Source organism: Tamandua tetradactyla, chromosome 8 (genome assembly GCF_023851605.1).
Source record: "Tamandua tetradactyla isolate mTamTet1 chromosome 8, mTamTet1.pri, whole genome shotgun sequence".
NCBI classification, from domain to species: Eukaryota; Metazoa; Chordata; class Mammalia; order Pilosa; family Myrmecophagidae; genus Tamandua; species Tamandua tetradactyla.
The window spans coordinates 103,854,628-103,868,611 of NC_135334.1; the positions used below are offsets into that span (position 1 = coordinate 103,854,628).

At 34.4% G+C, this 13,984-nt stretch overlaps 1 protein-coding gene across 4 annotated transcripts in view; it reads right to left on the reverse strand.

The window, feature by feature from the left end:
- Window positions 1-12,138: 12,138 nt before the first annotated feature.
- The window catches only part of KIF18A (kinesin family member 18A), a 112,859-nt gene continuing 111,013 nt past the window's right edge, over window positions 12,139-13,984 (reverse strand). For all 4 annotated transcript variants that reach the window (XM_077114272.1, XM_077114268.1, XM_077114270.1 and 1 more), the window contains one exon: window positions 12,139-12,798. In XM_077114272.1, coding sequence (XP_076970387.1) covers window positions 12,716-12,798 — 83 coding nt within the window. In that variant the 3' untranslated portion in view covers window positions 12,139-12,715. The remainder of the gene's footprint in view (window positions 12,799-13,984) is intronic.

The following is a 13,984-nucleotide window of genomic DNA, read 5'->3' on the forward strand; positions in this document are numbered from 1 at the left end:
GAATGAACCAAAATTAAGTAAAGGAAGAGATGGAAAGGAATTAAGAGAAGCTGCTTGAAAGATTCTCTGTCAAAATGGCAAAGTCTTAGTGTAGAGCACTGCTTACTAATGGAAGAGGGGGTGGGTGCTCTTTTGTGCCCCCTGGGAAGATTTGGCAATATCTATGAACACTTTTGGTATTCACAACTGAAGGGGGAAGTGCTGCTGACATTCAGAGAGTAGAGCCAGAGATGCCGCTGAACATCATATAGTGCACAGGCAGTCCTCCACGACAAAGAACTTTGCGGTCCAAAATGTCAACAGGCTGAAGTTGAGAAACCTGATGTAGAGCATTACATTTCTTTCTCCTAGGATCAAACCATACTGCTTAGTTCCATATAAATGATATCTACATAATACTGTGAATCCTTAGTAGGATCATTTATATAAAAGGACAGAATACATATAATAATGTAACAAAAATTGAGGGCAGAGGAAGAAAGATGAAAAAATTGTGCACATTACAATTCATCTTGGGATCTTGTTCAAATACAGATTTTTATTCAAGTGGTCTGGGGTGAGGCGTGAAATTTTGCATTTCCAACAAGTCCCCAGGTTTTTTCCTCCCTGGAAATTTTTACTGTTTTTTTTTTTTTTTTATCCTTGGTGTTTTGAAATTTCACATATAGAGGAAAGCCTCTATAGTAACAAATTATTGATCACTTATTTTCTTTGTATTATTATTATTTTGTTTGAAAACAGTGGTCATCAAAATGTGTATCATTAGAGTGACTTTTCACAGTTCTAAATTAGTAGAATGCAGGTAGCAACATTTAAATGAGCTCCACTTCTTTTGCTTCCTTAGGTGGTTGTTTTTCTTTCCCTCTCAAAGAGGGTGGGAACTTTTTGATTGCTTTGAATTTCGATTTTATAATTATTTTCCCTCTCATCTGGCTTTCTTCAACCAGAGTTTAGTTGATATAGTGATAGGTTGATGTTTGACTTTTATTCTTGTTAGGAACTCATTCATATCATTTGATGTAATTAAATGTTAATTTAATAGCATTCAGTAATCACCTACTAAGTGCCATATTCTGCTAAGGGCTGGAAACATAATGGTAAATGAGGCATATAGTCTGGTGGGAGTACATCTGAGAAAACTTTTGCCTTATTGAGAAAAAGGGAGATGCAGCTGGAAAACCCTTGCATTTCCCTTTCTGCCTTGAAGTGACCAGAAAAACCAGAGAAATACAGGGATAGCATCCCAGAGCATAACTGAGCTGCTGAATGAACATCAGTAATTGCCTAGATCTAGATTTCTAGTTATATGAATAAGCAAATCCCCATTTATTAAGCTATTGTAGTTGGGTATTCTCTTCCTTGCTGCTGAAGACATTTCTGATTGATAAAATATGTCCAAGCAATCAGGACCTGGATATCTTCCAGTGACATTATCAAGTCCTTGTAATAATGGTTAATAATACTGCACAACAGATTTTCTATTATTGTTTAAGTTGCAAAATGGGAGTGAGTGTAACTTTATTTCTTTCAAGAACAGATCAAGAGTTGTGAAGCTTATCTATGTATTGGAAAAGCTTCTGGAGGACCTCTTTTGTTGCTCAGATGTGGCCTCTCTCTAAGCCCAACTATGCAAGTGAAATCACTGCCCTCCCCCTTACACGGGACGTGACATCCAGGGGTGAAAATCTCCCTGGCAGTGTGGGAGATGACTCCCAAGGATGAGCCTGGGCCAGGAACTGTGGGATCACAATGCCATCCTGACCAAAAGGGGGGAAAGAAGTGTAACAAATAAGGTATCAGTGGCTGAGAGAGTTAAAAAAGAGTTGAGAAGCTACTCTGGAGGTCACTCTTAACGCAGCTTCAGGTAGACATTGCTACTTATCATAGCTTGCCAAACCCCAACCAAAACCATTCCTGCAAATCCTAAAGAACACCTAGGGGGTTATATAAGATTCTACAAAGGTTCTGTGCAATAGGGTAACTTTCCAGAAACTTACAATGTCCATATGGGTTTCTAGACCAGATAAGCCCTGAAATGCAGAGGGGGCAACCTCTCCAGAATGTCAACTAGTTCCATCCCCCATCCCATAGTATTTACAGCCCCTCCCAATGTGGAAAAGTTAGAACAGGCATAGCCCAAATACCCCTAAAGAATGAGAGAAAGATCAAAGGTGATGGTGGTGTTATACAGAGAAGGTAGGGTTTAACAAATGCATATGATTGCTGAATCTTTATATTGATATTTCTTTTAGTCTCCAGTGTCTTGGAGCAGCTAGAAGTAAAATCAGAAAAACTGAAATCTGTTCTACAACTAGTTGTTATGACGTGCTTTGAAATTTATTCCTTTTTTGTATATATGTTATTTTTCACACAAAAAAGTAGATTCTGATGATAAATGCACAGCTATATGATGATATTGTGAAAAAATGCAAAAAATAATGCACATATGATAAGACTCAAAAATAATAATAATGATAAAGAACAGATCAAGAACCAGTGGATCAGTGGGCCACGGTGGCTCACTGGCAAGACTTCTCACCTGCCATGCCAATTCTATTCTTGGTGCCTGCCCATGCAAAAAAAAGAAAAAAAAAACCCAGTGGATCAGGGTTTCAGTGGACCAGATTTTGATTCAACATAAATTAGAATTTTCTAACAATTATAGTAATTCATTAATGGAGAATCTTGCAAGAGATTAGATTTCTATTCATTAAAATACTCAGAAAGAGGCAAGAACAGGTATAGAAGGGATTTTAGCACTGCATGGAAAGTTAGATGAGAAACACTATGAATCCTTTTTAATTTAAGGTTCTAATGTTCAACAATGAGGGTCAAAATGAAAAAGGCTTTTCCTTCGTTAAAACTGGTAAGCCTCAAGTTCAAATAACCAGAGTACTCCAGTTCCTCAATTCCAATTGAGATTATACTGGGCAAGTAGAGATCATGATAGTTTTATTAGATTCCCAATAGTAAAAATGAAGAATTTTATTTATATATAAAATGTGATTATTCTTTCTTCTGTGAGTTAGTAGGCATAGAAATAGGGACTTTGGTACAAAACCTGGAGTTTTAAATATATTGAAGAGGTAAATTTGCACAGGATTAATGAAAGCTGCCTAGTAGAAAATAATTCCTTATTTTTAGCTAAAAATACCCTGTAAATAATTACAGTTATAATTTCTAGGTGATTATTAATAATTTTGACATTATAGGAGGGGGTCCAATGTTTTTAAAAATTTCAACCAAAGTTATGATTTAAAAAAACCCAATTCTACATTTAGGGCTAAAATGAGAGTATTGTCAAGAATGGCATAGCCACATATCCCTCTGCCCACACAGAGGGGAAAAATGGCATACATCTCTCAAGTTTTATGACTCACTCATTACCTGAAAGATATAGAACATATGACCCAGACCACTCTGGAGGAGTTAGAACCTATTTTAAAAGATAATTGTAAGATTCGTCACTTTTTTTTTATTGCTGGTTAAAAAAAAAATTACTGTGCCACTTTTACAGTCTTGGATTGTGTTTCACTAAATTAAGCAATTTGCTTTTCTCAGGGAAATGCCAAACATGTAGCATAACAAGGCTCTTCTTTGGATTCCTTGAACAAAGGAAAACAGGGAGCTAGGTAATGTGCTAGGGTGCTGGAGTACAAGGGAGAACTAAAGCAACTTGATCTTGGATTTCATAGAACTTACAGTTTTGTTGCCGTGAACATCACACAACTAAAATGCACTGAAATCTGAAATTAGAGTGACTCCCAGGAATTGCCAGTTTATCTTCAAATAGCCCAACATGTATGGCTATACAAACTTATCAGACTATTGGCTCTGATTTTAATTAAGTGAAATAAACATAGAAGACACTTCTGAACCCTATGTATATAAATCACTTTTATAAACCAATTCTAAATTTTCAAAAACTGGTTGCCCCACAAATATTTACAATGGGTATTTTTCTATTACACTTCTTGTTTTCATCTAATGTATACATAGTTTTATGTTTGCATCAATGATTTGTTCCTTTGCCTTGAAAGGCAGTTTTGAATCCCTTTCAATGTTGTCCATCTGTAGATTGGGATGATTGGCCCCTTCACATATAGGCACGTTTGAGTACAAAAGGTTCATTTTGGTATAGGTGGATAACTAATGTTACAACTGATGATATCACATCAATATAATGGTCTTGGTTATTCAGGAACAGGTTTCCCTCCTCTCCCCACTCCTAGCATTTTTCTTTCTAATGACACTTCTAATTGAAAAATATTCAAAATCTAAGCCACTTGCATTGCTGAGTCATGTTAAGTTGTGCAATATTATATTACATTCCATCTGGCATTTTAGATAGATAATATGATAGGATATAGAACCTTGAATTTTTATTTAAATACATACTTCATGTATAGATACATTGAAAGGTGCTACCTATAATTCAGGATTTATCTTGCAAATGTGTTCTACAGATAGACTTATAATGACTGCTTAAATGTAAACATTTATAACATTCATTGTACCAAATGTGCTTTTGCTATCCAAATGTTAAAAATTATTGGCATTCATTTGAAGAACTTGTTAAGCATTTAAAATTTTGTACCAGCAAGTATCTGGAGTATGCCTTGAAACAACTTCTGTTTACAGACAGAGTCTGTAAGATATCCAAATACCACTGTGATGTGTTTACAGTTTACAAAAGAATTAAATATCAAGTCCTTTTGGGTACACACTTCTAAATGAGCATTAAATGAATTGGGGGGAAAAACTAGAAAATTTTCATATCTGGTTCATGGCAAATGAATGATTGATGGGAGTCATCTTCCCTTTACAGGTTCCTATTGGTTAACGAGGGACTCTCTAATGGTCATTAAGGTCATTGCTGGAAATCAGGTTACTTTTGTAAATGGATTTCACCTGGAAATGTCATTTCTATGCAATCAGCTGTACCATCTTGGGTCTATGAGCAATGAGTCTGGACTGCTGACAGATGGAGAAATTTGAATTGAGTTTCAACTAATTTTGACAACCATCACTTCTCACCACCTCTTTGTTAAAAATGAACTGCCAATAGTGTGAAAAAGATGATGAAATCTACTGAATACCTACAAAAGATGTTTAATACCACAAATTATTACACATAATTTCTTTTTCAGGGAGGGAGAATGAGTCGATTATAAGAGACTTACGATTGCCAAGTAAAACCAAAAGTGCATTACACCTCCTGTTAAGTTAAACTTACAGGCATGAGGAAGCAGCCTCCTGAGGAAGGAAGGATACAGGAATAAAGAGTATTGTGTTGCCCAAAAAGTAAAAGTTTACCTGCAGCCTATCTAGGTCAGTTAGTTCTTAAGGCTTATTTTAAAAATCTTTCCATGAAATGAAGAAGAGCAGTGTATTAGTTAGGGTTCTCTAGAGAAACAGAATCAACAGGAAATATTCATAAATATAAAATTTATAAAAGTGTATCATATAACCGTGGGAATGTAGAGTCCAAAATCTGCAGGGCAGGCTGTGAAGCTGATGACTCCGATGGAGGGTCTGGATGAACTCCACAGGAGAGGCTCTCCGGCCCAAGCAGGCAGAGAGCCTGTCTCTTAAAAGGCTTCCAGTGATTATATTAAGCTGATTACAAGTGGAATCAGCTGTGGATGTAGCCATGTGATCATGATTTAATTCTATGAAATGGCCTTATAACAAAAGATAGGCCAGCACTTGCCCAAATAGACAAACAGGTACCACCTCCTGGCCAAGTTGACACATGAACCTGACCATAACAAGAAGTGATGCATTTTTTCAAGAATCAAGATCACAGGATTCAAAGAATTTAAGAGAGCACCTTTGGTTAGCTGGATACTACCAAGAGCTAATTAGGCTTAATCCCTGCTTTAAAATGGAAAAGGTAAGGGATAGGAAAGCCTCTATCATTATAAACTTTGAAAGCAAGAGTTAGGACATGGATTTTTAGCCTTGAGTGCTTTATACTCTAGTGGAAAAGACTCAGGGTGGCTTTATCAACTTAATAGCTAAATAGATGACTGACAAAACCAGAGTTATGCACTGAGAGACATATGGAACTATGTCACTCTAATTACCAATGGGCTTTCTATCGTTTCCGTCATGCACATGTCTCTTTGATACCTTCTATTTCCTTCTGGCTCTGCTACTCATATGCCAGAGATGGCCAAGCAGGGATTTTTGATTAGGGTATTAGGAAAGGATAGAATGGTTATGAGGGAAAACTAGTGGAATTTTGTACGTAAGTGAAGAACAGTAATATGTAAAACAAAAATGGCATCACTGATCAATATGATAAAGCTGAGTATGTTTGTGCTGAGATGGAAACTTGAGGATAGGTACTCTGTAGATGGAGTCATGTGGAATTGAATTACACAGTTATGGGGCACCTGTGCAAGGGAAATGACTACATAAACTTGGAAGACAATGTTTGGACTGATGGTGTGTGTATGTAAATAAACATACAGAGAGAGAGAGAGTGGAGAGGGAACGGTAGGAGGAAAAGGAGGAGGAGGATGTGGAGAGAGAGAAAATGAAGATTTGAGTTCAAGGGGTAGTTTTAACACAACCAAAAAAAAATTTCAGGGGCGGGCAAAGGTGGCTAGTGGCAGAGCTCTCGCCATCTGTGCTGGAGATCCGGGTTTAATTCCTCATGCCTGCTCACGTGAATAAAAAAAATTCAGTTTAATTATGGAGTTGATTCTAGCTATCTTCAGGCAAACCTGGATTCAGGGGCTCAATTTCATCAGGCGCTTTCCTTCTTTTTTTCTAGGTTCCCTGGATATCTTGCTGACTTCATTCTGCAGATTTCTCCATGAAGATGGAGAAGACTCCAGAGGTCTAGGCTTAAATGATCCTTATACTGCATAAACCAGGAGGGAGACAAATTTTCCTCCAACGTTAGGAGGAATTTCAAATCAGCTGTCCTCTTGAACCAATCACTATTGCCAGGAAGATGGAATACACTTAGGGCCATGATGAGCTGCGAGGCAGGTATGCAGGAACAGCTCCATTAGGTTCTCAGAGGATAAGAATGGTTTCTCAAAGAAAAAGTGAGACATTTTCATCAAACTTAGGTAAGCCGGGAAAAACAACAGATATCAGCTATACCAAAACATTACAATAACAGTTCTGCTGAGAGGTATACATACTTGACAATCTAATTTGTAAAACATTTGGGATATTGCTATAATGTAACAAGGAGTGGCTACAGGTTTAAGTTTTACTTATTACTTGAAAGAAGAATAAAGGCTAGAAAGACTGAACAAAATATAGTTCATTAACTAAAGAAAGGCCTATAAGAAACATAGTCCTAGAATGAATGATAAAATGAAAATCAACAACATTGCACTGGAAGTATAATAACAAAAATAGGAAATTCAATTACCCAGAAAACTAAAATTTTATAGGTAAAGTAATGAATAGCTGAAGTTGGTTACATTAAAATTTTGAAGAAAAGTATGGGTGCTCTAACATTGACTCCATTATTTAAAAATAGCCATGTATACACTCACATCTGGGAAATGCTTTATTTTTCCATAAGCAAAAATTACACTGTGATTATTATCTATTACGCTCAGTGGTAGCTGGGGACTCTTTTTTTTTTCTGAGTTGGGGACATGTTATGTAGTATTCTGTAGGGCAAGACAAAGAGTTATTGGTTGCCAGGACACACTTTGAGATTTCTCTTCAACCTATGGTGTCACAAATATGAGCTAAATGTCTTGAATTTAGATGAGGGAGTGGAAGGACAGGTAGACTTATTTGGAGAAAGCAAAGGAAGTATTTAGAGAGAACAGATAACAATAAACAGTCAGGTGGAAATCTTTCAGACTTAGTTTGAGTAGGTTAATGTTTTTAATTACATATGAAGAATTCAGGAGTTGGAATGCACATGGAAGGAAAAGCTTTCGAATAGCCTTCTGAACTGAACATTGAGGCGGGACATGGAACCTACAGTAATAATTGTTATTGGGAAGAATAGGAAATAATAATAATTTTTAAAATACTATGATTCTGAAATAGCCACATGAAGGGGGAAATGGGAAAGGCAAGTGTGCAGAAGGTGGTGCTATTAGGAAGGACTCCCAAAATTTCATATTTGGGTTTGCAGAGTGATGAAAAGTGAGGCTGAGGATGTAGGATTTTTGTTCAAAATCCTGATAATAGAACTGATTTCTCTTCATGTCACTAACCTTCTTAATTATACCAAATAGACATCTTTCATCTTTCATCTGTTTGCTCAGATGAAAGATGCTCATCATATATATATATGAGCATAACTATTTTAAAATTATGACTTCTATCTACTTTAGGTACATGGAACTACATGCACATGGATATATAACCATCTGATAGAAGTATCTCAGAACCTTTCCCTACAGCTTTTAACTTGGACTAATCTATACAGTGGTTCTTATGCAGAACTTGCAGTTAGGAGGCTTGAGTGGTCTGAGTATGGGCTATCTGCCAATCAGTACCTTTTGGGGGAAGTTAGAGCAGATAAACCCAGTATTCTCTCTATATATTTCAAAAATAATTGTCCAGTGCTGATTCATGAGACAAAGATCATATTTTTTTATTAACATTTATATTATGTTTTCAGACCTTGATTACAGAGTCCTAATACAAAAAGACTCAATATGTAAACCAGTGACTTTATAACATTTTACTTTGGGTGGTTACCAACAACTTAAGAGCAAGCTGTGAATATGTAAAAAATAGGTATATATTTTGATTATAAAAGGAACAAAACAGCCACTAAAAGATCAATCCATAGGAAATATGAATGCCTTCAGCAATGCTAGACTTTTCTACATGTACTAATAACATTTTAAATTATTTTTTACATCAATAAATAAATATAGTTTGGTTAAATATTAGAAAATATATTGAATAAAGCTTTCCACTAAACCTGGGGTGCAATCTGCTGACCTTCAACCACAAATTAAATTACCAAATCACAGATGAACATGTGATTTCAATGTGTTTTCTATAGAAGAGATGATTTTACATAGTTATTCATAATGCACTGTTAGATGCGCTATAAATGGAGTCAGTGTAAAAGTAACTATTTTATACTAATCTGAGTTCACAATCCCAACTCTGCTTTTTCTAGTTAGGGATCTTTTAAGATCCTGCAGTTTCTTTTAAAACTTAGCAAAATAACATCATCTAAAAATTACCACCTGAAACCCTCATGGCTGAACATTATGGAATTCAGTTTTTTGTTTGCTTTAAAAAGGCAATATGGTACACATGCTATATTTATAACACCCCCCCAGTGAGGTCTGGGGCAACACCCTATAACCGAGCATGAACACATCTGCAGCAAAACCTTTGAATGTTTACACTAAGTGGGATAAAGATTATCAATAGTCTCATTAGCAAAGTCAGGTTCTTATTACCAAAAGTAACAAAAAAAACCTTTGATTTTTAATATCCTTTGGAATTTTTGAGTTTTTAATAAGGAATTGTAGAAATGTAATAGCGACTTTAAAGGCGCTGTTCATTAAGTACTTATCACATAAGTGTTAAAAAATTTGTGGCTATTACGTGTTCATTAAGAGCTTTTGACTGATAGCCCCTTCACAGATGATGGGACATTATTTTATAGGCTAGTAAGGTCATGTCTTAGAAAAGTCTCAAGGTAAGGTTAAAATATCCTATCTGATTCTAGAATTTGCAACTCCATTAACACCAAAGCTCTTATTGAGCAGAGTTCAACTGGATATGGCCCAGTTATTTAAATATGAAGGAATAAAAAATAAAAACACATTATTTTGAATACTAATCCCTCTGCAGATTCTTAAGCATAAATTCAATATATATGTACTGTCAGTTCAGCTATAACTTTTGTTCCAATGCCACTGATCTATTAGGGAACAATTTGAGCACAGCGTGAAGATCACTTTTGCTTATGCAAGACTGCATCTTCATGAAACATTAGGTGAATACAGAAAACTGCACTAAGCTGAATTCAGCTGTGGAGGAATGTATAAAATACTCACCCCTCATACAATCAGCCCACCCATACAGATCTGGTTATACATTTCCATCCTATTTTAGATAAACTTCCTTCTACTAGTACTTCACAATACTGCAACAAATTGCGATACTTCTGATGACCATTTCCTCAAGCAAATTTCAAATCCTTTTTAAGACAGAGTGATATACTTATTGTAGCATTTATTTCTTAGCCATTTAACATGTGTAATACTGTGCTACTTTTTAAATTAGGCTCCTGTCTTTTATTTTTTTTAATGTGTCAGTGACAAGTTTTTGAATATTGTATCCATTTTTCTCATAAGTCTTTTGGTTTTATTATACAAATTCGCCTAACATGGTGACTTTTAGGCATATTTTAAAAATTACAGCAGAGCTAAATGTTGTCCATGCTCCTTAGTGTTCTGTATTTTCCTTAGGGTCTGTACGCCAAGTCCAGGCACAAAACATGCTCCCTGGTTAATTTTAAAAATTAAGAAAGCATAATCTTATGTTTAAAGTGTTACTCTACAAAAACTTTTGTTTTAATTAAGTCTTTTAATTTAGTAAAAATGGATGAGAAAGATAGGTGGAATCAGTGTTAATGTGTTAAAACAGATTATTTCAAACAGATAAATTAAAGAATTCTCTTAAATATATTCTACTACTCTTTAATCTTCTGTTAATTATGTAGCCGTTAATAATCTAAAACATTATTCAAAGTATGTTCTTAGGGATGTTATTAACACATATTAACTTAGGGTGCAAGGATTTTTTTTGCTGTTGTTAGATTAAATGGTGTTATTTTTTTAGAGATGCATAAGCAAGTGTGTAAGGATGAAATGAAATGCTCTTCAGGATTTGCTTTAAAATATTCCAGCAAAGGAAAAAAATTAGAAGAAAAAAAAGACTATACTTAGGCAAATGTGACAAAATTTTGATAACTGGATTCTGGGTTGTGGTTATACGAGGTTTCAATGTATTATTCTCCTCACTTTGGTGTATGTTTGGAAAATTTCTTAATATAAACTTTTTCTTTAATTCAAAGGATTTGGGGAATTGCTGGGTTAAATTAAGCAATATTCTTGACTACAAGACTTCAGGGGCTTATATTGTCAAGGTGTGCTATCAATCTCCCAGTAAAATGTATTTTCTATTCCTCCTTGACATGGAACCTTTCTCTTGGTAGAGTATCACGGTTAAGTCATGTTCTGTGGAACATAATTTGGGCACAATGATGTAGAAATAATAATGAATACTGCAAAGCATTATCAGAAATGTTGTACAGTATCTGTCAAGAGACTGAGTGTCATCTAGTTTTCACTCTGATCTACTGATTTATCATATACTTTGCAATAACAGTATTTATGAAATTCGCATTTAACAGTTTTTCAAAGATGTCCATAATGTTTTCACATGTGAAGAAAAAAGAAAGCTGCAGTTATAAAGATAGTATATGATCCATTTTTGTAAAAAAACAAAACAAGTGTATATGTTTCATAAGACAAATGACTTGGCAAGGTACCCAAACTATTAACAGTGGTTACATTTGGGAATGATATCAGCAGGGGGTGGAGGAAGCACATTTTTACTTTCTATAATTCTGTATCATTTTTTTAGAAAAAGATACTGTTTCTTTAATAAAAATTGAGATAAAATGTTTTAGTTAAAGTGAATCTATGTTGCTAGATATCAGGATAGTGGTTACTTTTGTAGGAGGCAATGACTGGGAGAGGGCACAAGGAGGCTTCTGGGGTACTGGTAATTTTCTGTTTCTTTATCTGAGTGTTGGTTATGTGTGTGTTTTCAGTTTGTGAAAATTCATTGAATTGAATATTTATGATTGGTCTACTTTTTAGATAAATAAAGTGCATTTAGCCAAATATTTGTTTAATAAATAAGGAAGCCAAACAAGAAAGCATGGTTATACAGTTAAGTTACAGTTCCAGATACTTCCTACAGTAGCAGGAATGACTAAGACATTTTTTCATTATTATTAAAGAACCTATGGAGTATTTTCAGACTTGGCTGTGGTGTCACATATCTTGGTCTAATCTGACATACAAATCTACAAAATTTATATTCTACATAAAATAACAGATTAAGTTATATAAGAGGTAGTAAAGGGACAAGAGAACCAAATACTTTAAAATCTACGTCTTTAATATATCAAGTACCAAGGAACAACATTAGTATTTTATTCACCATGACTATTTAAATAATATTTACAACAACTTTATGGGCACATTTTATCTACATTTTTTACATCAAAATATTTTTGGAAAGGGAAGCCAAAAATATGTATAGAAACATAAGAGAAGACTAAATACATCGTGGGCCATAATTACATCATTTCTAAATTGTTCTCATTTTCTATAAACAGTAAGAATAACCCACTATTGTTTTCTAATATGTTCTAACTAATTTGTTGCAACATAATAAAACTAAACTTTCACAATGTTGATTTAAGGATTTCAAAGGATAACAAATATTTTAGGAATTTAAAACATACTCTCTTCTGTTGAAAGTTAATATGTACTTAAAATACAAAAAGAAGACAAAGGAGTTTTCTTTCAGTTGTTTAAGGTATTTGTGTAAACCTAGCTTTAAGATGGTCTTCCTTCGAAGATTTTAAAAGTAAGTTTCTAAAAGGGCACTGACAATAAACACTTTTAAAACCAGACTTGATCAAGTTTATTTGCTTTGATTTTGAAGTCACTTATCTTAGATTTTCTTTTGAAGTGCTTCTTCCAAATTTTGTAACTGCATTTGCATTTATATTATGGATGTTTCTTTTATAGCCTGTAGAACAAATAAAAGATACATAAGCATTATTCAATAAGAGTTTTCACCATTTATTTCACTTATATAAAAATTTGTTGAAAATTATAACCCTAAGAAGGAAGACTTATGCTTGAAATTAAGGGCAAAGACACAAACAGACATTTGTTAACATGATTTTTTAAGCAATTTTATTGAGATTATTCACATACTATACAATCCATCCAAAGTGTAAAAAGATTCACAGTATCATCACATAGTTGTGCATTCATCACCACAATCAACACATTTTTTTTACTCCAAAACAGGAAATAAAAATTAAAAAACAAAACAAAAACACCTTTATGCCCCCCTATTATTGACCCTTGACACTGGTGTGGTAGATTTGTTACTGTTGATGAAAGAATATTAAAATATTACTGTTAACTATAGTCCATAGTTTGCAAGATGTAGATTTCCCCCATATACCATTCTATTATTAACTCTTTGTAATAGTGATGTACATTTATTAAAAATTTGTTACTAAAAATAATAATAAAGATACTTCTCCATAATGCAAACTCAAGTTTCAGTGTACATAACACCTATATACAAACACAGCATTGGCTATTATTCCTTCTAAACTAATAAAAGACTAATTTCCAAGGCATTTGTTTCTTTCTTTTATCATACTTTTTTTCTCATCTTTTAGATAATTTCCTGAGGGCTTTTAAACTTCCATGTTTTCCTAATTTAGAAGAGGTATGTGAATCTTGTACTTCTTCAAGTAATGATCCTGATCCTAACAGCCTTCTTCCTGTAGAAGCCACCCTCATATGCAGTCTGTCTCTCTAGCCCGTTCTTATGGTTCTTCATCGTTTTCACAGTGATTGTCAACTCACTGTGAGGTGAGGGTGCTGTAACAAGGTGCCATTGACTTCTACCTGGAACAGATTAATCTCTTACCCATTTTCTTGGTCACATTAGGTTTTAGTTTTAGGGACACCATATTCTCTTGACGTTATTTCTTCTCTAACTGCTCTGTCAAAAACAGTTGCCTTTTTTTACAGTGTGGTCCCTCTAGGTTTATTTCTATACTGTCAGTTGGAGAGCTCACTTGAATACATTCTAAATAAGGCAGGACCAATTCTCTATCACTTTTCTAGTAATTCCTGATGTGTATTAGGGCATTTTCACTTGGATGCCCCAATGTACATAAAATACCGTC